Source organism: Rattus norvegicus, chromosome 17 (genome assembly GCF_021556685.1).
Source record: "Rattus norvegicus strain SHRSP/BbbUtx chromosome 17, alternate assembly SHRSP_T2T, whole genome shotgun sequence".
In the NCBI taxonomy this organism is placed as follows: Eukaryota; Metazoa; Chordata; class Mammalia; order Rodentia; family Muridae; genus Rattus; species Rattus norvegicus.
Genome location: NC_141550.1, coordinates 79,179,783 through 79,207,578, shown reverse-complemented (window position 1 = coordinate 79,207,578; position 27,796 = coordinate 79,179,783). Strand labels below are relative to the sequence as shown.

General features: G+C 45.4%; 1 protein-coding gene and 1 pseudogene across 1 annotated transcript in view; one reads left to right on the top strand and one right to left on the bottom strand.

The window, feature by feature from the left end:
* The window catches only part of Dhtkd1 (dehydrogenase E1 and transketolase domain containing 1), a 50,530-nt gene extending 26,130 nt beyond the window's left edge, over window positions 1-24,400 (bottom strand). Inside the window, 6 exon segments of the mRNA NM_001025720.1 lie at window positions 16-187; window positions 1,450-1,719; window positions 6,455-6,649; window positions 7,610-7,821; window positions 9,885-10,040; window positions 24,178-24,400. Of these exon segments, the coding sequence (NP_001020891.1) occupies window positions 16-187; window positions 1,450-1,719; window positions 6,455-6,649; window positions 7,610-7,821; window positions 9,885-10,040; window positions 24,178-24,331 (1,159 nt within the window). The 5' untranslated portion in view covers window positions 24,332-24,400.
* A 737-nt stretch (window positions 24,401-25,137) lies between these two features.
* On the top strand, window positions 25,138-25,502 carry LOC103694151 (cytochrome c oxidase subunit 6B1 pseudogene; annotated as a pseudogene).
* Window positions 25,503-27,796: the final 2,294 nt, after the last annotated feature.

Genomic DNA, 27,796 nt, shown 5'->3' with positions numbered 1-27,796 from the left:
TGAGCTACTACATACCAATGTCACTGCTGTATAAGGACGACCTTCCTCTCTCAGCAGGCGTGGTGTAACCCAACTGGTTATTGACTATGAGATGGATGCTCCCACCGATTCTGAAATGTGGGAGATTAGAGAGCGTGAACGTCTCCAGAACAATCCCTTGACCGCAGAAGGAAGCGTCGCCATGAACCTGAAACATTCATCGGATGGAGGAAGCAAAAATTAGTAAGCTTAGGTTTTCCAATGGAAACAAACTGCGTGACAATCCCAATAGAAACACCAGCCACCACCCTCTTATCGCTCCCCTCACATAAAAACAGAAGCTTTCAGGACTTCTTTGTGTGAAGGTACCTTTCAAAGAATAATACCATTTCTCCCTGCACGCACAACATTTTAGCATCTACAGCAGCAGAATGGGAGGAATAGCTACCACATATGCAGTGAGAGCATCGACCCAGGGGTTCCTTTTTTCTGTGCTAGGGATTGAACTCAGGGCCTCATGCTTCCCAGTCAAGCACTCCACCACTGGGCTAAGAGGCCAGTTTCAGCTCTAGGAAATTCTGCATGAAAACAGCCTTAGGATGTGAGAAATAGGATGTGCAAGCTGACACAAGGGGTAAAAGTGCTCTCCTCGCAAACCCAAACACCTGAAGTGGACCCCTGAGACCCACATAAAGGTAGAAAGACAGAACTGACCCCACAAAACTGTCCTCTCACCTCCACATGCATGTTGTAGCATACACACACACATAACACATACACATACACACCACACACACAAACACACCACACACAAAGAACATAGAACACACACACACACCACATTACATACACACACCACACACAACACATAGACATACACACCACACACAGAGACCATATACCACACATGCACTACACACACACATACCACACACACATATACCACACACACACACACACGTCTTTGAGGAACAGTGCACACCTCTGAACTCCTCCTCTCCCCAGTCACTTACCGCTGAGGAGAGACAGAGAAGTAGCTCCCATCACCAAATCCTGCCCGCTGCCAGGAACATAAGAGAGGAAGGGTACAGCACACATTAAAGCCAAGGTATGAGAGGCAAGACGATAACATAAGAAGAAAAGGTTTGAAAAATCGCAATGAAAGGATATCTAACACTCAAAGCCAGAATATCAGAATATCCCATGAAGCCTGGCAGAGAAGGTGGTTGGCGCGGGCAGCTTTTTATTTAAAGCCTGCTGCAAATAATAAATGTATCATGAAAATGTTCACAAATAATTTTTTTTAAAGTCTGGAATTCTCCTTTCTCAAAATGTCATTCCACTTTCCTCTTAAATATCTGCAATCTCCAGCCATATCTACCAATCCATTGTTCTTTCTGGCACACACACACACACACACACACACACACACACACACACACACTCGCGCGCCTCCAAAACTCCACGTACCTGCAGGCATATGACTTTGTCCCCAGGCTGAGCAGAACCATTTGGTGAGTAGTCCCCGTCTTCCTGAGACTGCTGCCTGCCACGAGTTTTCCCTACAGCCACGGGGTTAATAGCTTCCAGGTGTGAGGGGTTGGGTAGCATTGTCACATGGAGGGGTCGATGGGCCCCAAAGTCTAGGTCCACTGAGGAGGTCAGATGGGACAGGACGTCACCAATGGCAGCAACGTTTTCTGGAAACTCACTTAAGCCTCGCATTTTACGGAACATCAGCTATCACAACAGAAACACAAGGTATAAACAGGTCTTATTTCAGTGGGTCGGAAGGGAGCTTAAAGAAAGATGGGCAGTATGTAAACTCCTTTTATAGTGATTGCAAGTGTGCATTCTTTAAAGACAGACGCAGCTCTCTAACTGCTGGGTGGCTCGGCACTACTGTGAGTTCTTCAGAATCAAACGGCCGCCAACATTGTTTTACAGTAATTTTAGAGTTAATTACCTGTCTGTGTGTGAGCTTGTGTGTGGGTGTGTGCACACAAGCACCGGTCTGTACAGACTCCAGAGGAAACTGGACCCTTCCGAAGAAACACCTCCCTGGAATGTGACTGTTGGTGATTTCACCAAACATCCCAGTAAGCTCCCTGGAGCCTACCGTCATGGGTCCTGGGAACTCAACTGAAACCTTCTACAAATGGGCTCCTAACTACCTACATATCTCTTCCAGTTCTTAGTGACAATATTTTAAGAGGAATCTAACACAAGATAAATAACAGTTTCTTCTGTCTTGTGTAGCTTTTGAAATAACTAATCAGTAGTGAGTTCAGTCACTGTATCTCCATAAAATACAAAGAAAGAAAAATAAATTAAAAAAAACCCCCGGGGTTGGGGATTTAGCTCAGTGGTAGAGCACTTGCCTAGGAAGCGCAAAGCCCTGGGTTCGGTCCCCAGCTCCGAAAAAAAGAACCAAAAAAAAAAAAAACCTCCCACAATTTAATCTTTTTGTAATTCTATTTTGGGAAGGTGTAAATTTTTGTTTTGTTTGGTTTTTGAGGCAGGGTTTCTCTCTGTAGCCCTGGCTGCCCTGGAAAATCTCTGTAGACCAGGCTGCCCTGGAACTCAAGAGATCTGCCTGCCTCTGCCTCCCAAGTGCTAGGAGCAAAGGCCTGCTCCTCTGCTGCCACCAGCACCATCCCCAACCCCCACCGAGGCCGAAAGCGAAAGTCTGAATGAGCTTTCCACGCAACCAAATTCCTACTTCCAAATGTCTACAGTCTTAGCCACATTGAAGGGTTGCTATTGACTCTGAAGTAGTAGATCTTAATGCCACTGACTATTTTTAAAAGGCTGTTCGGGGGTTGGGTTTTTTCACACGTGGAGTATGAGAGGATCTCATAAGCAACATCCCAGGTTTCTGGAGAGAGAAACCTGCTTCCAGATTCCTTCCGAAGCTAGATCTGGAGTACGGTGGACCAGAGGTAGCTGAGAACCTGTAGCTGAGGCTTTTGTGGTGGTCCTCGTGCACTCCAGACTGACAGACAGTACACAGCCCTGCCATGCAGGCCATCGACACCTATACCCTGCGAGATGGAGTTTAACAAAGCATGGTCCTGGCGCTACTCCCCACACATGGGTACTAGGACCATGTGAATGGGACCAGCAGGCAGGTCACCATGGCAACGGTAGTGCTGGAGCGGAAGTGCAATGGAAACACAGTTGTCCAGAGACCAACACTACTCCAGCAGCCATGACTTTGGGATGTGGAACTAGTGGCAAGGGACGATAAAGCTGCTCTAATCATCAGTCCTACGGAGTCCCCAGGGCAACCACACCACACAAGGTGTGGAGGAGTGCTTCTGACAGTGACAGTAAGTCACTGTCCCTCCAATCCTGTCAGGGAATGGTGAGGAAGGTCGGCCAGGCCCATCACATCAATCTCAGCCAAAGTCACTGCAATTGGGTCACAGATGCTGGTGACATCAGCATCTATCTGACCACGTGGAGGAATACTTTAGGAAGTCCAAACTCGAGCCTAGGTCTTTAACAGGACACCTAGAAGGCAGGGCTGGAGGATGTTCCCACAAAGTCCTCTGCCTTCCGGATCCTTGAAGCCATTGCCTCTGGCTTCCATGGTGGCCCTGTGGTGGTTTAAATGGGTGGGCCCATAGGTTCATATATTTGAGTGCTTGGCCCCTAGTTAGCATAATAGTCTGGAAAGAATTGGAAAGAATGATGGGGTGCTGGAAGAGATGTGTCACTGGGGGATGGGCTTTGAGGTTTCAAAAGCCCAAGCCACGAACACTTAGCTCTTTCTGTGCCTTGTGCTAGTGGATCAGATGTAAGTTCGCAACTATAGGTAAATTCCCCTATAAGTTACCCTGGTGATAGCATCTGTTCACAGCAACAGAAAAGTATCTGAGACGTGGTCTGTGCTACAGGAGTCAAAGCTCAAGCCTGGAAAAAAAACTGTTGATGCCAACGCTGTGCTGGGCTCCACTGTGCGTGCGTGTGTGCGTGTGTGCTTGTGTGTATGTGTGTGTGGTGTGTGTGTGAGTGTGTGAGTGTGTGTGCGTGTGTGCGTATTTGGTGTACGTGAGTGTGTGTGTGTGTGTGGTGTGTGAGTGTGTGAGTGCATGTGTGTGTCTGTGTGCATGTGTGGTGTGTGTGAGTGTGTGTGTGTGGTGTGTGTGTGTGGTGTGTGCGGTGTGTGTGAGTGTGTGTGTGCATGTGTGGTGTGTGTGAGTGTGTGTGTGTGGTGTGTGTGTGGTATGTGTGGTGTGTGTGTGGTGTGTGTGTGTGAGTGTGTGTGTGTGGTGTATGTGAGTGTGTGTGCGTGTGTGTATGTATGTGTGTGTGGTGTGTGTGAGTGTGTGTGTGTGTGGTGTGTGAGTGTGTGCATGTTCGTGTGTGTTGTGGCAGTGGAAGCACAGAGGACAACTTTGCTTATCATTCCTTGGCCACCATGCACCTTGAAGAAACAAAACGAGCCTGAATCTCCCCCGGGAAGACTCTAGAAGAACATTATGGAAGAGTCAGTCTCAAGTCTGCCTGTGGGCATGAAGCTTCACCCCTCCACTAAGCTATTCCCCGATTAGTTTCTAAAGGAAATGACCACCATCACCTTCATTCTGCTGCAGTCCTGCTCTGGCAAGAACCACAGAAAGTCTCCTCGAGACATCGGGGAGGCTACATCCATGAAGTCTCATCAAGATGGCTGCCCAACACTGGAAAAAATTTCCTGAACAAAACACCAATGGCTTATGCTCTAAGATCAAGAATCGACAAATGGGATCTCATAAAACTGCAAAGCTTCTGTAAGGCAAAGGACACTGTGGTTAGGACAAAACGGCAACCAACAGATTGGGAAAAGATCTTTACCAACCCTACAACAGATAGAGGCCTTATATCCAAAATATACAAAGAACTCAAGAAGTTAGACCGCAGGGAGACAAATAACCCTATTAAAAATGGGGTTCAGAGCTAAACAAAGAATTCACAGCTGAGGAATGCCGAATGGCTGAGAAACACCTAAAGAAATGTTCAACATCTTTAGTCATAAGGGAAATGCAAATCAAAGCAACCCTGAGATTTCACCTCACACCAGTGAGAATGGCTAAGATCAAAAACTCAGGTGACAGCAGATGCTGGCGAGGATGCGGAAAAAGAGGAACACTTCTCCATTGTTGGTGGGATTGCAGACTGGTACAACCATTCTGGAAATCAGTCTGGAGGTTCCTCAGAAAATTGGACATTGAACTGCCTGAGGATCCAGCTATACCTCTCTTGGGCATATACCCAAAAGATGCCCCAACATATAAAAAAGACACGTGCTCCACTATGTTCATCGCAGCCTTATTTATAATAGCCAGAAGCTGGAAAGAACCCAGATGCCCTTCAACAGAGGAATGGATACAGAAAATGTGGTACATCTACACAATGGAATATTACTCAGCTATCAAAAACAATGACTTTATGAAATTCGTAGGCAAATGGTTGGAACTGGAAAATATCATCCTGAGTGAGGTAACCCAATCACAGAAAAACACACATGGTATGCACTCATTGATAAGTGGCTATTAGCCCAAATGCTTGAATTACTCTAGATGCCTAAAACAAATGAAACTCAAGACGGATGATCAAAATGTGAATGCTTCACTCCTTTAAAAGGGGAACAAGAATACCCTTGGCAGGGAATAGAGCGGCAAAGATTAAAACAGACACAGAAGGAACACCCATTCAGAGCCTGCCCCACATGTGGCCCATGCATATACAGCCATCCAATTAGACAAGATGGATGAAGCAAAAAAGTGCAGGCCGACAGGAGCCGGATGTAGATCTCTCCCGAGAGACACAGCCAGAATACAGCAAACACAGAGGCGTATGCCAGCAGCAAAGCACTGAATTGAGAATAGGACCCCCGTTGAAGGAATCAGAGAAAGAACTGGAAGAGCGTGAAGGGGCTCGAGACCCCATATGTACAACAATGTCAAGCAACCAGAGCTTCCAGGGACTAAGCCACTACCTAAATACTATACATGGACTGACCCTGGACTCTGACCTCATAGGTAGCAATGAATATCCTAGTAAGAGCACCAGTGGAAGGGGAAGCCCTGGGTCCTGCTAAGACTGAACCCCCAGTGAACTAGATTGTTGGGGGGAGGGCGGCAAGGGGGGGAGGATGGGGAGGGGAACACCCATAAAGAAGGGGAGGGGGGAGGGGGATGTTTGCCTGGAAACCGGGAAAGGGAATAACACTCGAAATGTATATGAGAAATACTCAAGTTAATAAAAAAAAAAAAAAAAAAAAAAAAAAAAAGATGGCTGCCCAAACAGGACCTGAACATCAGACGACTGAGTGGGTTGTACCATTGTGCATTTGGGAGTATAGGAGTTTGGGGTTAGGTGGGTGGGATTGTGTGACAATAATTCAAGGTACAAATAAAATGGTAGCCCATGAGCACTAAAAACAAACAAACAAACGAAGCAGCCACACACAGAAGAGGAACCTTACCTCTGGAGGTAACTGCAGAAGGCCTGTCAACAGATTCAGCCTCCCTCTGTGGGGCATCCCGATAATGATGTCCGTTATACCGCCATAGGCTGACAATTTCAGCAACTCGTGAAAAAAGCCCATCATGCTCTCTGCCCCTTCACCTCCGTATCTCTTCACTGTGGCAAACTTGGTGGCCAAAAAGTGGTCAAACTCCTACGGAACAGACCTATTAGCTGCTGGGAGACAGTCAGGTGCTCAGGAGAAAGGCAGGTAAGTTTCGTGTGGTTTAAGAAGGCCTGGATTATTCCAGTGGTCACCTCTGTGTCCCTCCACTACAGATCCACAGGCCTTATGGGATAGTGCAGCTCTGCTAAGGACCCTTGACACCAAAGGAGCTATAAAGGGAAGACCCGAGCAGTAGAATCACGGATCTGGGAACAGCCGCCTTCTTTCTGTATTTGCTTTTCCAGACTTAAGGCTGGACTTGGCTACATCTGCTGCTTGGTCTAACACAGTAGTTTTTGTAGAGGCTGTGTGGTATTTTGTCACCCAGGTCTAATGCTATCCACTCGCACTGGTGGGAACAGGCTTTTTATTGATCTGTCATGCCTGAGACCTTACCGCAGCCCTGGGGATTGGGTTCGACCAGTTTACACTGAGAACCTCTGCCCAGGAATTAAGCAGTCTCTTCGGGAAACAAGAAGAGAGGTTTAATCTTAAGGACTTGGTCAGTTAAGCAGACGAATGCATCAGCACACTCTGGTGCCTCAGAGGACCAACAGCTCACACGCTACGTCATCCACTTCGCTGGTGCCTGGAGCGGAGTGTTGCCAGTCTGTTGTGCTAAGCAGTGGGGAGCGGCAGGGACAAGGTCTAATGCCCTCTTTCTTCTCTTCAGTGGTGAGCTATCTTTGCAGGAAACAAGAAGACCTGGTTCACTGATATTAGCTAGTACCCATTTTTACTATTTTTAGCTATATGGTTGTCGGAGTGTACATATTAGTATGGGTGCCCCCAGAAGTCACAAGCATTGGCTTCCCTGTCGCCAGAGTCAAAGATAGCAACATGAGGTGCCACGTGGGCGCTGGGACTTGAACCCGGGTTCTCTGGAAGATCAGCGGGTGATTTTAACCACTGAGCCGCCCTCCAGCCCCTAGCTGATACTGTACATACCTGAGATTCTAGCAGTAGTTTCGACAGGTGTTTTCGCTCTTCTGTGGTAAATGTCTCCTTTTTCAGTTCCTCAAACCTTCTGGCAAACCAGTCTTTCTCCTCCTGGCTCTGCAGCTGGGCGGTTTCAATAGAAATTGGCCCACAGTAGATATGGTTCAAATAGGCCAACACTTCCTCAAGAGAAGCCTCTTCTTTGCCCATGTTTAACAGTCCTGTGAAGTAGAACCAAAGGGATCATTTTCAAAGAATACTCAACCACACAGAAGATAAACCGAGGGATGGAACACAGTCGCTGCCTCGACTGTAAGCCTTCCGTTACAGACGGAATCAATGATTATTAACATCTTATCTAAAAAACAATTGTGGGAAATTATATCCAGGATCTCTCACATAACAAGCAGGCATTCTGCCACTGAGGTATAGCCTCTGACCCATCTAGACCTTCTCTAAAGGCAAAATTAAAATTCTGGTTGATGGCCATGAGGTGGTGAAAACTCGATGGGAAGAGACCTTCCTTCCTTGTGAGGACAGCTCTATGTTATGTCGGTTTTGATTCCACTGTAATTTCAGACTAAAATTTAAAACTCTTAGGGTAGGAATGCATCTCAGTGTAGAGCTCTTAGCTGTCATGCACAGGACCCTGGGTCTTATTCTTGCACCACAATAATACTGATAACACATGAGTAACATGAGATAAACCGTGACTTGTGATCCAGGCCTAATTTTTCTGTTTGTTTTGTTACTGCTTTAGTTTCTAGGCCAGGGAAGAAATGGAATGAGGGGGTTTGGGCTTTGGAATGAGAGCAGAGCTAGGCTGTTTCCCACCTGTGCTGTGTCAGGTACACATTACTTAGTTTCCTGAGTCCCCTTCCATCTATGGTAGTTTGGATGAGAAGTCCCCCATAGGTTCAGGCATTGGAACACTTGGGCCTCAGTGGTGGTGCTTGGGGTGGTTTATGAGGCCATGCTGGACGGATGACGTCACTAGGATTAGGCTCTGAGATTTTAAAAGCCACATGCCACTTCTAGTCTAGATATGTGCTCTCTGCTTGCCGCTCCAACAGATCTCACACCTGCCTACCACACTTCCCCACTTTTCAGTAATGAGCTTTCTTTCTCCCCTCCGGAACTGACAGCCCAAATCAACCTTTCCTTCTCTAAGTTGCCTTGGTGGGGGTACTTTATCACAGTTGTAACAAAGTAACTAAGACACCATTTCTTTTTTTTTTTTTTTTTTTTTTTGGTTCTTTTTTTCGGAGCTGGGGACTGAACCCAGGGCCTTGCGCTTCCTAGGTAAGCGCTCTACCACTGAGCTAAATCCCCAGCCCCTAAGACACCATTTCTAAACTAAATACAGCTATACAAAGACTTTTAGGAGCAGCTATGAAAATGAACCAACATTCTATATGTAAAACCTGTGGTACCAACATGTTTGAATTTTTAAATACTATATATAATATTTACGTAATGGGGTATGTAATATGCATTCAATCATACGTGGCATATGAAGATAGGAGGGAAACTTTAGGAGCTGGTTCTCCCCTTTTACTTCGTATGTCCCACCCACTTGGTGGTAGGTACCTCTACTCACTGAACCATCTTGCCAGCCTACCCTGTGTTTTTTAACACAAAGAAAATAAGAGCATTCTAGAACTTCAAGACAGCTCCTTTTGGAAGACAATTCAAAAGATGCCTTTCCTTGTCCCTTCTTCCAGTAGAACACAACCCACAAGATACAGGTCCCAACCCCACTGAAGGTCTAATGATCTTCTCCCAGGGTTGGGATGAGGGCTGGGGGGAAGGGGCTCTTGTCCAAGACCATCAGAAAAACACAGATATTTACATCGTAACAGTAGCAAAATAAGTAGTGTATAAAAAGTAGCAACAAGGGCTGGAGAGATGACTCAATGATTAAGAGCACTGACTGCTCTTCCAGAGGTCCTGAGTTCAAATCCCAGCAACCACATGGTGGCTCACAACCATCTGTAGTGAGATCTGATGCCTTCTTCTGGTGTGTCTGAAGACAGCTACAATGTACTTATGTATAATAAATAAATAAATCTTAAAAAAAAAACACAAAGTAGCAACGAAACTAATTTTATGGTTGGGCACCTCCCCAACATGAGAAACAACTGTATTAAAGAGTGGCCAGACTAGAAGTTGGAGAACCACTGCCTTTACCTGACGGAAGTCTTCAACCCAGGGCATTCAGATCTACAAGAACAGAATAAGGCATTTCTGACCGCTCCCCTCTCCCACCCAGGAGCCGCCTTACCTGTGGTAGTGAAGGGTCCCTGGAGTGTCTGCACAAGAGCTTGGATTTCAGGCACAGTATCCAGGAGGGCTTGTCCGGGGAAGAGAGGGTTGATCTGGGCAGCTTTGTGGCCATGCTCACAATACACTGTCACCAGCCTGGCAAGGCCATGGTCAACTGAATTGGGAGAAGGAAATAAAACCACTGAGGAGATGCTCAGAAACTACAGACACACTCGTCACGGAAGGATGGCCTTAGACATTGAACACACTGTTCCTCCTCACCTCTGCCAGGGGCTCTCCGGATTAAAGGCTGTCAGATGCTAGGTAAACACACTTATTTCCTTAAATGTATCTCCTGATAGTTAAAGTCCATGGAATTAAAAGCAAACCAGACAGGAAAAGAGCTTGAGCCTTGGATGTGTGATAACTGCACATGTGGTAGACATCAGGAAGGACTTCTAACACTGACACAAGTCAGTTCCACAATGACATTAAAGGCATGGTCCCCTTCCTTTCCCCGTTAGTGAAGGGGGTTTTGTTTGTTTGTTTATTTGTTTTTTAAGATTTATTTATTATGTATACAGTGTTCTGCCCGAATATATGCCTGAACGCCAGAAGAGGGCGCCAAGGTCTCATTACAGATGGTTGTGAGCCACCATGTGGTTGCTGGCAATTGAACTCAGGACCTCTGGAAGAGCAGTCAGTGTGCTTAACCACTGAGACATCTCTACAGCCCAAATGCAGGGGTTGCCTTTAATCCAAGCACTTGGGAGGCAGAGGCAGGCAGATTTCTGTAAGTTCAAAACCAGCCTAGTCTACAAAGTGAGCACCAAGACGGCCAAGGCTACACAAAGAAACCCTGTCTCAAAAAAGCAAAAAGCAAGCAAACAACAGGGCTAGAGAAATGGCTCAACGGATGTGGAAACTCGCTACTCTTGCAGAGGACGGGGTTCAGCTCCCAGCATCCACATGTTAGCTCCCAACTATTCCTCATCCCAGTTACAGGGGACTCCAAGCTTTCTTTTGGCCCTTTCAGACGCCAAGCACATACATAGTACATATTCATACATGCAGGCCAAACATTCACACATGTACATACATGCAGGCCAAACATTCATATGCATAAAACAAAAATCTATCACCTACATATGTATTTATCCCCTGTCTATGAACAGACATTTCTCTGGTCGAAGTTGCACATGCTTTTATTTGGGAGGCAGAGGCAGATGGGTTACCTACCTGGTAAGTTCTAAGCCAACCAAGGCTACATAGTGAGACCCTGTCTCAAACAAACAAACAAGAATAACAATAATAATAGTAAGGTGAAGGTAAAACCCCAAAGCCAATGGGACATTTCCATTTCTCCTTCAGTGCTGGAAACAAAAATTCAGGGATCTCCTCTGCTAAAAAAAATTTGTATTTATTTTGGCAAGGGGCCATGCCAGAATGTGCATGTGGAAGTCAGAGGATAAATTCTTCGCTCTCCTTTTACCGTGTGCGTCCCAGGGATCGAATTTACGTGCTCAGGCTTGCAAGCACCTACATTCCTACATATCTACCTACATATCTAATTGGCCCTTTTATTCGTATAGACTCCAGACACCATTATTTTATAACACTGTAGACAAGGAATTAACCCTAATTATCTCGTCCCTCACGTGCTGCAAGCCGGGCATTCTGGGGCTCGCTATGGCTTCAAGGCCATCCTGGACTGCACAGTGAGGTCCAGGAGAGACTGAGCTGCAGAGTAAGACCCGGTCTCAAAGCAAAGCAGCTACAGATGACCAACTGGGAATGCAACTCCAGTGGGAAAGAGCTTGGCTCGCACGTGCGGGGTGCTTACTTAATCCCCAGTGCCTAAATAAACAATTAATTAATTTATTAAAACAATTAGGTGAAGTTAGGCTGGTGTGGTGGTACAAGCCAATACTCAGGGACAGAGGAGTGGCTTTTTGTGAGTTCCGGGACAGCCAGGGCTACAACATAGTAAGCCCCTGTGTCGAAACAGCAAAGCAAAGCAAACCTCTTCAACATCTTCTTTATGAATAATTACGGCTGCGCAATGGTTTCCTAGCAATGTATGTGCTTCGGTCTATGCTCTATGCGCTGCCAAGTCCTTCAAATGGGGTAGATATAGCAAGGGAAGATCAGGGATGTGGTCATCAGACGTGTTTGCAGCAGCAGCAGCTAGGCAGGTCCACAGTAAGCCATATTCCCAGAGACGACTCCGGTTTGCCCCTTCCTGAGTCTTAACTACTGAACATGTCCTCCAGTTTGAGGAGACATCCTTTCAGATACCACTTTTTAAAAAAAAAGATGTATTTATTTATTATACATAAGTACACTGTAGCTATCTTCAGACACACCAGAAGAGGGCATCAGATCTCATTACAGATGGTTTTGAGCCACCATGTGGTTGCTGGGATTTGAACTCAGGACCTCTGGAAGAGCAGTCAGTGCTCTTTACCACTGAGCCACCTCTCCAGCCCCAGATACCCTCTTTGCTTGGGATAGCCACGGCTAGGTTCTGTTGCTTGTGACTGGAAGACACAGGGAAAACAAAAAATGCTGTTACAGAAGACAATGGTAAATGTATTCATCTACATTGATTACTTTGTTATTTACTGTAAATTACAATGTTTAATTTTGGTAGTGAGGCACAGTGACCACAGTTCTGCTTCAAGAAGGAAAACACCAAGTTACCCAGCACAAATCAGCTAAGTTAAACTAAAATTAGTATTTCATTTAAAACCCAGGTAAAGGGGAGATGGCTTAGCAGTTAAGAGTTAAGACTGCTTCTCTAGAGAATCCTGATTCATTTCTCAGCACCTTCCATAACTCTAGTCCCAGGGGATCTGACACCTTCTTCTGACCTCCAGCTTTGGTTTTTTCCTTTCCTTTCCTTTCCTTTCCTTCCTTCCTTCCCTTCCCTTTCCTTTCTCCACCCCCTCTCTCTCTCCCCTCCCTCCCTCCCTCCCTCCCTCCCTCCCTCCCTTCCTTCCTTCCTTTTGGGATGTCTCCACTTTCCAAGTGCTAGGATTACAAACACTTCCGTGTTTGTCACTTCCGTTTGGGGGAGGGGGAAGAGAGGTTGTTTTTCATTTTTGGAGACAGGGTTTCTTTTTTTTTTTTTTTTAAACATTTATTTATTTATTATGTATACATCATACAGCTTTCTGCCTGCATGTATGCACCTGCAGGCCAGAAGAGGGCACCAGACCTGATTATAGATGGTTGTGAGCCACCATGTGGTTGCTGGGAATTGAACTCAGGACCTCTGGAAGAGCAGTCAGTGCTCTTAACCGCTGAGCCATCTCTCCAGCCCCCATGAGACAGGGTTTCTTTGTGTATCTGTCCCCGACTCTCCCGGAAGTTGCTCTGTAGACCAGGTTGGCCTCGAACTCAGAGAACTGCCTGCCTCTGCCTCCTAAGTGCTGGGCTTCACCACCACCTCCCAGCTCAGTGAGGAAACCTAAAAACTGACACTGGTAACAAAGAAGTTGACTCCAATGTTCCATTGTACTTACACACACACACACACACACACACACACACACACACCATACATATATGTACACATACAGCACACACATACACAACACACACATGTATCACACACACACACCATACACATACACATATACACATATATACAACACTCACATACCCACCACACACAAACATACACACAATTTTTCCTTTGAGATAAAACCTAGGGGCCTGAGCATTCTAAGCAGATATTCTGCCACCGAGGCAAATCCCCATCCCTTCATCTGTTACAATTAAAGTCGAAAAGGGGTGCCTTGATCCTAAAGAAATAAATGCCAAGGTAACTGTATCAGTAAGCCGCCATCTTTTAAGTAAAGGGCTAAGGCTGTATACCTTTGCGTCTGCATTAATATTTTAAAACTTTCTACAGTTTTAAAAATCGCTTCAGTTTCTTCGAAGTATTTTTTTACAATTCCACAAAAGGCTCCTGTGATTTGTGACATGCAACACCCCCAGAACCTCACTTCAGCCGTCACATCTCCGTGATAGAGACAGTGACCTCCAGCCTTCATCTAGAGTCTGACAGCTTTCACCCCTTGAAGGTCTCTGGGCACGGGTTCATCGGGAAACGTTCCCTAGGGATTTATGTGTTTGAACATGTTGTTCCCAGCAGGTTTAGGAAGTAACAGAACATCTGGGCTACGGGGACTAGTGTTGGTGGACACAGGCCCATGGGGCCAGGCCTTTAGAGTGACAGTCAGTTTCTGCTTTCTGATCAGCAGGCTGTAAGGAGCAGCCACTTACAGACACCCAAGGTGCTGCTCTCCCTGCCACGCCTTCCGCTCCATAAAGGACTGTCTCCCCTGAAACGTGATACAACATAAACCTTCCTCCTTCGATTTGTTTCTGTCCTGAAGTTTGTAATCTCAATAAGAAAGGTAGGAGGGCTATGAGAACGGGGGTGGGGGGGGAGGGGGTTGCAGTCAGAATGTAAAGTGAATAAATAAACTAATGGAGGGGGGAACAAAGGAAAAGTAACCACTGCGGTTTTTAAAAGATGCTTTAAGGGCTGGAGAGATGGCTCGGTGGTTAAAAGCACTAACTGTTCTTCCAGAGGTCCTGAGTTCAAATCCCAGCAACCACATGGTGGCTCACAGCTATCTGTAATGGGATCTGATGCCCTCTTCTGGTGTGCCCGAAGACAGCTACAGTGTACTTATATTTAATAAATAAATAAATCTTTTTAAAAATAATTATAAAAGATGCTTTAAAAAAATAATGAAAATCTAAAATCCTTCACGTATCCTTGTGAACTGCCGTACTTCAGCTCACCTCCCCTGTGAGTTGAGAATTGGGATAAATAAACCCAAAATCAATACATGAGATTCTGAGCACAAACAAACAAGTAAAGCAATCTGGCAACCAAGGTTCACAGGGGCTAAAGTACAAGCTCTTAGCCCAAGTAAACTGCAAAGAACCCCCAGTCAAAGTTTAACTGCTGGAAACATGACGGTCATCGCAATCCAAGAGGTCTCTAAAGGACGGTGCTGTTGCCTTAAACCCTCAGCACACTGGGATGCTTGGTGAATGGTGTGGGCACCCAAGACAGGCACTGGCTGTAGCCACGACAAACATATGAAGGGTAGGAAAAGGCAGTGAGGCCGCAGAGCCTTCATTCCCTCTTGTTGCTTTTCCTTTTGCCAAGGTTTGGTCATGCCTAGGCTGGCCTTGAACTTGTTACTTTCCTATTTTAGCCTGTGAACGAATAACAGGTATGTGTCACCAGCTTCACCTCTGTGTTACAAAGTATCAGAGTCTACCTCCAGAAGGGTTTGTCTTTTATTTTATAAATACCCAGAAATTAAATACCCAATCCATAATAGAACATCATTCCTCTGCACTAAGAATGTTCTTTCGTGGCAACTGATAAACACAAAAACACTAAAGCCAAGGCCATGGCCTTGTCTGACTCCTATTCCTTAAATAAAAAGTATTTAGTTTGTTTGTTTATTTATTTGTGTGTGTGCATGTATATGTGTGTATGAGTGTGTATGTGAGTGTGTGTGTGTGTATGCACGTGAGTGTGTGTGTCTGTGTGTGTGTGGTATATGTGTGTGTGAGTGTGTGTGTGTGCGTGAATGTGTGTGAGTATGTGTGCGTATGTGTGCGTGAATGTGTGTGTATGCACGTGAGTGTGTGTGTATGTCTGTGTGTGTGTGGTGTATGTGTGTGTGTGGTGTATGTATGTGTGCATGAATGTGTGTGGTGTATGTGTGTGTACGTGAATGTGTGTGTGTATGTGTGTGTATGGTGTATGTGTGTGTGTGTGAGTGTGTGTGTGGTGTGTGTGTGTGTGAGTGTATGTGTGTGTGTGTGAGTGTGTGTGTGTGTCAGATCATCTGGAGCGAGACTTACTGAAGATTCTGAACTGCCCAAAGCGGTCGCTGCAACTCTAACTCCAGTTCTCTGAAAGATGTCCAGGGTATTAAGTAGTGAACCATCGCTCCAGCCTCCACCCTTCCAATTAAAAAAACTACCTTTAAAGGCACTTATTCAGAACTTAATGACAAATGGGAAAAGACTGCATTATATTCATAGCACAAAAGCATAGAAACAATGTGTTGGCCCATATTTAATAGGCTTTTTGCTCTTGATACTCAAAGCATTGGGCTTACGAGCAAGATTCAAACATTCCAAATCTCTTTCTCTGTCTCTCTCTGTCTCTTTATCTCTGTCTTTCTCTATCTCTGTCTCTCTGTCTGTCTCTGTCTCTCTGTCTCTCTCTCTCTCTCTCACACACACACACACACACACACACACACACACATTGCACGAGCCTAGCATGGTGGTGCATGACTGTAATCCCAGCACGCAGTAGTTAAAGTAGGAGGACCACCAAGAGTTGAAGGCCAGTCTACCCAATAGCAAGTATGAGGTCAACCAGAACTACAGAGAAAGACCATGTCTCAAAAAATAAAATAAAAAAACTACTACACATACAATAACATATTTATTATATATATTTCTTTTTAACGTTAATTTTATTTTTATGTAAATAGCTATTTTGCTTTTGTGTATGCCTATGTACCCAGAGGGCTCTGACCTCACATCTCTTAGTAAGAAATAAATAGTAGGGCTGGAGAGGTGGTTCAGAAATCAAGAGCACTGATTGCTCTCCCAGATTCCCAGCACCTACATGGTGACTCACAATTGTCTGTAACTCCCATCCCAGAACCTCTTCTGGATCCCACTGACACCAGGCACATGTGGCACACAGACATATATGCATGCAAAACACACCTAAAATAAAAAGAAATCTTAAAAAAGAAGGAAAGAAACAATGGTGAGAGAAAGAGAGAACATGAGGTCAAGTAGAAGCTATCTCATCAGCAAATACTTAGAAACTCAGCACTGTTCACAGGAGGGACTCTGCGTCTTAGCACCCAGAATATAGAGTAACAACAGTGAAAACAGGGCAGGACCCAGAGGCACGAGCTGCAGGCAAAGTGCTTGCCTCAAGGGTCTTAGGTCCTGGGTTCGATTCCTAGCTCCAAACAATAAAATAACAAGAAGAGTGGCTCTGAAAAGGTCGTCCAGCAGAATCATCCCTTCCTTGGCTACAGTATCTGCTAGAAACATAGTTCTGTGAAGTGGGAATTTCTGGTTTTGCTGGAGACTCAGTTGTGTCTTGTGATGTTTTTCTGGAAAACTGTCTTATGAGAGGATGTTTTGCTGAAGCACACACCCGGCATTTTCTAGAAGTCGCCTGGTGAAAGGGCATGTGATGTTCTGCTACAGTGAATGCGGGAGAGGCACATGATGTTTGGAGAGAGTATAACCCAGCAGACAGTGGTCATCGTTCTTGCATCGGTCCATCTTGGAACTCTTTGCCGGTCATCGTAGGGCTTCGCTGACAGCAGTCTTTGATTATGCTGGGCTTTGCTGATGACCCTCTTGCATTGGTTTGCCTTGCTTTCGTGGCTGATCTTCCCTTGTCGTGATTTCATAGAGAGAAATGCACCATAGAACTTCTGGTGGTGTTCTGGCTGCTTCTTGCTGCTTCTGTGGGCTCATGGACTCCTGTCGATCAGCAGCCTTGTGCTTTCTTCTGGATAGAGCTGCTGCTGCTGCTGGTTCGTGTTTGGTGTTTGCCAAGTAGATTGGACTGCCGCTGCTGGTGTTTGGTGCTTTGCTATTATACTGGACTACTGACAAGGAAGATTGGAATCACCTCAAAGAACTATTTCTAAACAGGAAACACAAATCCCATTTCCTATTAACCTTCCTTTTCACCCGCCTCTGGTGGGTGGTGGGCTAGAAGGGATGTTGAGACATTACAGAATCATAATTAAAGTAGGTTTTGGAAGATCTAAGCCTACCATTTTGTGGACTTTGTTTGCTTGTTTGTTTTTAACTTAAATACATTTGCTCTCTACCTGCTAAGCACTGGGTACTATAGTGGACACCAAAAATTTAGATATAGACAATACATGTTCTACTGTTCTATACATACTGTTCGAGTTTCCAAAGTCTGGTGCGTTGAAAGAAGAAACGGTATCTGCAGCGTAGGGGAGACATCCTCCAGCTGGTGTGGTCAGCCTTTTGTATGCAGCACAGCATTGCCATTTATGAAGTCCATGGGGCTGGAGCATGACTCACTTGCTGCTCTTACAGAGGACCCAGGTTCAGTTTGCAGCATCTATACTGGGTGGCCCACAGTCACCTATAACTCCAGCTCTGTACACACACACACACACACACACACACACACACACATACACACACACACACACACACACACACACACACACACACACACGCACACACTTTGTGAGAATTTTGGTTTCTTTAAAAACCCAGCACTATGAATATGTTTTTGTTTTAATCCCCGATGTGGGATAGGAGGCTCCTTCAGATCGTCCACAGCAGCTGACTGTGATTTGTCTCCTGCTCTGGCAGGGGTGTGATTTTGCCAGCTAAAGACAGATTACATTTGGAATTCTGGGAACTCTTGAGAGTATAAAAATGCCAGAGCCCAAAAAGGCTGTGGCTGCTGCTCCCCCTGTTGCTGCTGGTTGCTGCTGCTAGGGTTTGCTAGGGTTTGTGAAGTGGTCGTGAACAAACAGGGAAGAAGAAATTGGATATCCTGACATTGAAGATCAACAGTGTCCCATGGAACTTAATGTCCCTAAGCATGAGGCAGTTTTAACGGGGTGGATGCAGCCTTTCCCCTCTATCCTTCTTTCTCTCCTACCTAATGTTGGGAGGTTGGAAATGTGGAGAAGGGCAGTAGGAAAAAGAAACCAATAAAGTATCCAAAAGTACAGCTACACGTCCACATAAAAAGAAACTGCTCATGCTGGAGAGATGGCTCAGTGGTTAAGAACAGTGACTGCTCTTCCAGAGGTCCTGAGTTCAAATCCCAGAAAAGCACATGGTGGCTCACAACCATCTGTAATGGGGGGGATCCGATGCCCGCTTCTGGTGTGTCTGAAGACAGATAGAGTGTATTCATATACATAAATAAATATTCTTTAAAAAAAAAGAAAGACACCGCTTAAGTTAATACTCCTAAAATCACACACACACACACACACACACACACACACACACACACACACACTCACCCACACATGAGAGAGAGACAGAGACAGAGACAGAGACAGAGCTAGAGTCCTTTTGCTTGAGTGCTTACGTAGCTGGAGGTTTAAGCCCTAGCACCACATTAAACAAACTCTGCACTGTAATCTTCATATCTGGGAAGTGGAGCCAGAAGTTTAAGGTCATCTTCAGCTAATACAGCAAGTTAAAGACCAGCCAGGAATACCTGAGACTCTATCTAAAATAAACATGTAACTAAATTAAATTAAAATATTAGCCTGGTCTACAGAGCAAGTTCCAGGACAGCTAGAGCTACTCAAAGAAACCCTGTCTCAAAGTAAAATAAAATAAACAAACAAACAAGAAAGAAAGAATCTTACAATGTTTAAGTAACTTTACAAGTTTATGTATGGCAACATTTATACTTGGCCAGCTAGCAGGCCGATATAGCCATAAAATTAGGCCTGTAAGTTACAGACCTTCAACCCTTCATGTTCTACTAAGAATGCACCCCCCCCCCCATTTTTGTAAAATAGCTCAGTTTAGCTCAATGGTTCTCAACCCTTGGGTTGCAACCTCTTTGGAGGCTCAACTACTCATTCATAGAAGTCGCATTGTCAGAAACCCTGCATAACGGATATTCACATTATGATTTGTAACAGTAGCAAAATTACAGCTACGAAATAGCAACAAAATAATTTTATAGTTTGGGCAGCACCACAACATGAGGAACCGCATTAAAGGGTCACAGCATTAGAAAGGTTGAGAATCACTGAGCCAGCTTAACTTTAAAGAATCAAATAAAGAGACCTGGTCATTGTAGAGCATGCCTTTAATCTCAGCACTCAGAAAGCAGAGGATCTCTGTGAGTTCGAAGCCAGCCTGGTCTACAGAATTCCAGGAAAGCTAGGGCTATTGCTCAAGACAAACCCAGTCTCGAAAAACCAAAGATCAAATAAAGAATATAACCTTAAGGGCAGGACATGGTGAAACTCACCTTTGGTCCCAGCTGGGAGACAGAGATAAGTCAGAGATAAAGTCAAAGACAGCCTGGTTTACATAGCAAATTTCAAGTCAGAAAGGATTATACAGTGAGACCCTATCTTATAAAAAGAATATTACCTTCATACTAAAATCTGTAATTCAGACTCTAAAGGCAAATACCATTAAATTTAGAGAACAGAGGTAATTAATAAGAGACCAGATTTCTCAAGTTTAACTCTTTCCTCAGTGAGTTTCCCCTCCCCCCTCCCCCCACCCCACATTTCTCTCTCTCTCACTCTCTCTCTCTCTCTCTCTCGCTCGCTCGCTCGCTCGCTTGCTCTCTCAACAGGATAGACCCTAACTTGCTATATAAATCAGCCTGATTCCGAACTCTTGCCCACCTCAGCCTCTTGAGTGCTGGGATTCAGGGTGTGGCTAGATGAAATTTTTGACCTAAGCAATATGCCCATGGAATAACCAGAAACAATGGCTGCAGACCCATGAATTCTATATTGCCAAAAAATTCCTTACTCAGACCCAAAACACACACAGACACAGACACAGACACACACACACAGACATACACACACACACACACACACACACACACACACACACACACACACACATACCAGAGTTGAATGTGCATATATGGAAAGGGGGTTAGAGTTCATCAAATGCTAGACTGAGGTACAGCAACCCTGTCAAGGAAGAGTGCACTCTGGCCAGATGACGATGCTCAGATTCAGAAGCAACAAGGAGAGAGAAAAAAAAACTGTACGTATGGGAGAAAAATTTGGAGACATTCAGGGTTGATTTCGGTAGCCATGGCTACCACTTTCCCCCTTCCTTCAGATAATTAGATAATTCTTAGCTGGTGCATGGCTGTGAAAGTAAAATACTGTCCTCTCCAGTCTCCATTAGAGATCGAGATGTGTGGCTATTGACCAAGTTCCGCCCGTGTGATGTGAACACAAGTCACGCATGCCCCTTTCTCCCATGCATGATGATCTACAAAGGGTTGTGATAAAGTAACTCCCTTAAGCAGAAGAAAAGAAAACTCTCACGGATCCATGCAATGGTAATTCGGAGAGGTGATCCCATTCGCCTGTAAGATTAAGCCAAAGCCTTTTTTTTTTTTTTTTTTTTTTTTTTTTGGTTCTTTTTTTCGGAGCTGGGGACCTGGGGACCGAACCCAGGGCCTTGCGCTTCCTAGGTAAGCGCTCTACCACTGAGCTAAATCCCCAGCCCCAAGCCAAAGCCTTTTTTAAGTCAAGTAAAAACATTTTTACCCCGTGAGCCAGATGCTGTCACTATGACACAGATGTTCTCAGCATTGACACTGTTCTTCCCTCACAGTGGCCCTAACGCACACAAGCTCACCCCCATTACCTGGAGCTGTCACTCAGTTCTGAACTTTCAGATGTGACCAAGTACCTCATAATAAAGCAAGTTCTCGGTTAGGGGTAAGTGGAAAGTCATTTGGTGATAAGGGAAGAGAGAAAGGCTTATCAATTCCAGAGATATTTTTCTAACCCTACCAGCCTGCAGTTCCCAAAAATGATTCTCATATTGTCCTCCGAATAACAACTATTAATTGGCCTAGGTTTGCCCACGACGAGCTTAATTTTTAGGTCAATAGGTCAGTAGGTCAGTAGGTCAGAAGGATGCTGAAAGAAAAGCTCAAAGGCAATCACAGTAACTTCATGTTGAGTGCATAACTTTAAATAAAGGCATTGCCTGTCCACGTACAACACACGTCCCTTATGACGTCCTAGCCACCTAGCCAAAGTAGACACACATAGACACATACTCGCATGATGTCTGGGCTGAGGGTCAATGTAGTTCAAGGGGTGCAGCACTTGCCTAGCATTTGCAAACCCTCATTCTGACCTCCAACACTGTAAAGAGAAAAGAGGGATGGGGAAATGATATTTCTTAATGTCACCTAAGGTCACTCAATCAGAACCTGGATAAAGAGGAAAAAAAAACCCCCCACAGAACTGGGAACTGGCATTTTAAACACCAAAATCACCGTTAATACACGCCTAAGTTTAAGAATAGTATATGTGAAATACAGGGAGCTGAGGCGTAGCTCAGTGGTATGGGCCATATGGCCAAACAACACAGGAAAAAAAGAATCCCACACTGAATTTGTAATGTGAAGGAAAAAAATTGTAGTTGCAAAGCCAGAATTAACAATCTAGTTGATCAAAATGCCTTCCCTAAAAATATTCGACTACAGCTGGTCCACGATAGCAGGGCATGGTGGCATACACCTTTAGTCCCACACTCAGTGGGTGGAGGCATGCGGATCTTTGAGTTTGAGGCCACTGGGCCTACATAGCTCGTTCCAGGACAGCCAGGGCTCCACAGAGAAACCACAGTCTCAAAGAATCAAGGCGAAAAAAAAAAATGATTGCCTACAAATGAGAGAGATGAGATTTATTTTCAGTGGTCCCACGATAAAAAGCAAAGTATTAAGTTTCCAAAGCGTGAAGGAAGAGTCAGAGGTCTGGCCAGGCACTTAGAAGTTAATGAGCATTTGTTTGGTTTTGTGGCAACAGCTGGCCTGGAACTTACTGTGTAGGACAGGATGGTATGGAACTCACAGAAACTGAGCTCACTTTGCCTTTCCAATGCTAGGATTAATGCTATGCACCGAGCCTGCTAGAGGGGATTGTCAACATTAATACTTGAATCAAAGATGCCACCTGGGGGGGTGGGGATTTAGCTCAGTGGTAGAGCGCTTGCCTAGCAAGCTCAAGGCCCTGAGTTTGGTCCTCAGCTCCAAGAAAAAAAAAAAAAAAAAAAAGATGCCACCTGGGGAGGCAGATGGTGGTACACATCTTTAATCCCAGCACTTGGGAGGCAGAGAGGCATAGATCTCTGAGTTTGAGGCCAATCTGGTCTACCCAAGTTCCAGGCCAACCTAGGTTGCATAGCGAGAGCCTACTTCAAACAAACAAACAGAAAACTGGGGCCAGAAAAAATGGCTGAGTTCAAAGCATAGTTGCTCTTGCAAAGGACCCAGATTCGATCCCTAGCCCCCACATGCTGGCTCACAATCATCAGTTACCTTCTGCTCCAGGAGATCTGGTGCCTTCTGTGGACACCAGATGTGCACGTGGTGTACATACATAAACGCAGGTAAAACACTTATACACATAAAATAAATAAATACGAAAGATACATAGCAAATAAATAAATGTAACTGGGGTGGTGGGTCGTGACAGGGTCTCTCTGTGTCACTCTGACTGCCCTGGACCTCAAATTCACAGAGATCTGCCTGCCTCTGCCTCCCGATTGCTAAGATTAAAGGCATATGCCACCATTACAGGGTATGAAGAAAAATTTTAAAGATGTCCACAGTTTTCTCTAATATCTGCATTTTCTATTGTATGAGGACAGAGAATGACAGAATAACTTTATAGCATAAAGTAAATACTCAAAAGTATTCTTTGGGGCTGGAGAGATGGCTTAGTGGTTAAGAACACTGACTGCTCTTCCAGATGTCCTGAGTTCAAATCCCAGCAACTACATGGTGTCTCGCAACCATCTGTAATGAGATCTGATGCCTTCTTCTGATGTGTCTGAAGACAGTGACAGTGTACTTATATATAATAAATAGATAAATCTTAAAAAAACACAAAGTATTCTTTGACACAAGGCAACAACACAGTACCAAATCCCGTTGGCATTTAATATGTCAAAACATCTTTCCAAGTTCAGCAGTTTTAAATTGCAATTAAAGGCTAGCTAATCCCAGGGGACAAGTAGTACCGCTGTTGTATAGGATCACGTAGCACAGAGATGTCATCTGTACACGAGTTGGCCCTGAAAATGTATCATTCACTTAAGAACTGGGAGATCTTAGAACGTGTCTCCTCCCACAGAACGGTCTCTGCCAAGAGCCAAATTCCCACTTCTTCCTGGGAAAGAAATTAAAAGGAGAAGCTGTCCCCAAACCAGGACCCAACAAGAAAGATGGGGAGATTACGTGGAAACAAAGCCAGGGATGCACAACTGTGGAGGCTAGACACGGGTGTGACTTCGACGGTGACATTTCCCAAGCTTTCCTCCTTCTGTCTCCTCTGCTCCCCCGGGCTGCTATCCCTCACAGGCCAGAAGCTCCCTGGAGCCCAGCACCCACTTTCAAGAGCACCCCACCACAAGCCGCACGAAGAGGCCCCTTTGGTCCTTGCCCTCCACCCACAGTGTCCCGCCGCATCCCCAACCTGAGGGGCGTGCACGGTCGCCTCGGGGCTCGCCGCTCCCGGCTTTCCTAGGCCGGTATCCATAGACGCCCCTCTCCGTCTGGTAACTGCGCCTGAGAAGCGGGACCGCTCGGCGGAGAGCTCTCCCTGCAGCTGCCACAGTAGCCGATGCCATGTGCAGTCTGGGGTCGAAGAGGCGTGGAAGAATGGGGGGAAAAAGCTGCAACCAAGCAGAGGGCGAGGGTCCTGTGCCGGAGACCCTGAACGCACCACGTGAGCCTGGGGACCCGCCCCAGGACAACGCCCCCAGGCTTCATTGGTCCAGAGGCCCTCTCACAGCCAATCAATGGCTGGAATCTGAGGCATAGCCACGCCTCCATATCCAGGCTGGTTGGTTTGGGGGCAATCTCAGGGCCAAAGGCCTCCTGGATTTGGACCCTGTGCAAGGCTGACGACCGAAAAATGCCAGCTTACTGGTTCCAAAAGAGAACTAGATATACATCCTGAAGTCACCCGCCTTAATATTCACTCTCTGCCGGAAGTTCCAGAGTACAGCCACGTAGTTTTCCTTACAGGGAAAAAAAAAAAGAATGAACTCAATTTCACCTTTTTTTAAAGTTAGCCTGCAAACTGACAGGTTTCATTACTACATTGCTTCACGACCTCCTGGCCCCTCCCTTTGCTCCCCTTTGATTCCTTCCTAGTTTCCCCTATTCACAACCCTCCCCCCTTCCATTCCCCCCCACACACCCACACACACCAGGGTTTCTCTGTAACCTTGGCTGTCCTGGAACTTGCTCTGTAGATCAGGATGGCCCTGTACTCAGGTCTGCCTGCCTCTCTACCTCCTGAGTGCTGGGATCAAAGGCATAGGCTACCACGACCGGACTAAGGTCTTATATTGGTGCTATGACGTAAGGATGCTTCTATATCAGCCAACATAAAGAAATAAGTTGGGCTGACATTGGCTTCTTTGCTAAGGGCCACATTGAAGTAACGCTGCTCTGGGACAGTCTTTAGGAGTCAGGATGGCTGAAGACATCAAGACTAAAATCAAGAACTACAAAACCGCCCCCTTTTGACAGCCACTTCCCAAACCAGAACCAGACTAAGAACTGCTGGCAGAACTACCTGGACTTCCACCGCTGTGAGAAGGCAGTGATGGCCACGGGGGGCAGGGGGATGATGTCTCCGTGTGTGAGTGGTACCGGCGTGTGTACAAGTCCCTCTGCCCCGTCTCACCGGTCTCAGCCTGGGATGACCGCATAGCAGAAGACACATTTCCTGGGAAGATCTGACCTGGCTCCGCCCTCCTCTCCTCTGTACTTTGGCCTTCTCCCCTGATAGAAAAGGGGGACCTCAGTATATGATGGTCCCTACCCTGGGACCCTGAATCATGATGCAACTACTAATAAAAACTCACTGGAAAAGTTTAAAAAAAAAAGAAGTAGGTTGGCACAGTAGCCAAACAAGCCCTCTACTAGTCAGGTATCTGGATACCAGTCCTAACGCCATCTTTACTATTAAAAGGCCATGTAGTTACTTAGACCTTAAATTTATTCGCATATATGATTTGTGAAGACAGATGGAGTTCTCATCTTAACATTTCACACGGGTACATGTGCTTTGACCATATTCTTCACCCCGTTCCACCTCCTCTTGTCCCCGCCCCCAACCAGCTCTTCCTTCCTCCCAAATATGACCGTTTCCATTTTCGTGGTTCTTATAACGCCCTATGTCTGTGGGAGTTCTGCCTGCATGTACGTCTGTGCACCATGTGCAAACAGCGCCTGTGGAAGCACAGAGAGGGCGTAAGCACCTCAGGAACTGGAGTAGCAGATGGTTGTTGTCCCCATGTGGGCACTGGGAATCTGAGCAGATCCTCTGGAAGAGCAGCCAGGGCTCTTAATTGTTGAGCTATGTCTTCAGCCCTTTCATGTCATATATATATATATATATATATATATATATATATATATATATATGTATATGTATATGTATATGTATATGTATATATATATAATGTATGTATATATACATATATACATATATTCTACATATAAAAAACAGTGTTTATGTATATATACATATATACATAAATATTTGTTTATGTATATTTATATACATATATATTCTACATACGAAAAAAACATAGGTTTTTTTTTTTCTCTGAGTCTGGCTTACTTTGCTTAACTTGATGTGTTGGTCTGAATAAAAATGGCCCCCACAGGCTCATGTATTTGAATGCTTGGTCACTAGGGAGTGTCGCTGCTTGACAGAGATTAGAAGATGCAGCCTTGTTGAAGGAAGTGTGTCCCTGGGGGTGGGCTTTAGCTCAACCCAGGCCCAGTGTCTCTCTCCTGCTGCTGCTACCTGCAAATCCAGACATAGAACTCTCAACTTCCACGTCTGCCTGCATGCCGCCATGCTCCCCACCGTGATGACTAAACCTCAGGAACTGTAAGGCAGCCCCGGTTAAACGCTTTCCTTTATAAGAGTTGCCTTGGGGGCTGGAGAGGTGGCTCAGCGGTTAAAAGCACTGATTGCTCTTCCAGAGATCCTGAGTTCAAATCCCAGCACCCACATGGTGGCTCACAACCATCTGTAATGAGATCTGATGTCCTCTTCTGGTGTGTCTGAAGACAGCTACAGTGCACTTATATACATAAAATAAATAAATAAAAAAAAAAGAGTTGCCTTGGTCATGGTGTCTCTTCACAGCAGTAAAACATTGACTAAGACAAATGATGGTTTCTATTTTCCTGCAAATGACTTGATTTCATTCTTTAAGGCTGTGTGGATGCATGTATGTGTGTGTGAGTGTATATGCGTGTGTGTGTGTGTGTGTGTGTGTGTGTGTGTGTAGGTGCATGTATGTGTGTGCATTTGAGTGTATGTGTTTATGCATGTGTGTGCATGTGGGGTGTGTGCATTTGGGGTGTGTGTATGTGTGTATGCACGTGTGTGCATGTGGGGGGTGTGTGTGGGCGTGTGTGTGTCTTAATATCGTCATTCATTCATCCGCTCACAGGCTGATTACATGGCCTGGCCGTGTGCATGCTGTCACAGTGAAGACAGGTACTCAGGTGTCTCTGCTATATGGTGGCTTGAAAATGTAAAGGCTTCTACCTAGGGATGATCTAGGTAGATCCTGCAGCAGTTTAGGCTTTGCTTTGGGTTTGTTTTGTTTTGCTTGCTTGTTTGTTTGCTTAAGAATCCCTTATTACTGCTCTATTACTATGGAGAGACACCATGACCAAGGCATGAAAATGAAAGCATTTAATTTGGGGCTCGCTGTAAGTTTCTAAGGGTGAGCTGGTGACTACCATGGCAGAGACGTGGCAGCAAGCAGGCTTACAAGATGCTAGAGTAGCTGAGAGCTTTTCCCTGAGCCACAAGCATAAGGCCGAAAGAGAGACTGTTCCTGGCAGGAACTTTTAAAACCTCAAAACCCACCCTGTGACATACCTTCTTCAACAACGCCAAACTTCCTAAAACCTTCTAACACAGCCCACCTTTGGGGACCGAACATTCAAATATCTGAGGCCATTCTCATTCAAACCATCACAAATCTCCATACTCATAAACCCCTTTCCACACTGGCTACAATAATTTACATTTCCTCTGGCAGTGTATAAAG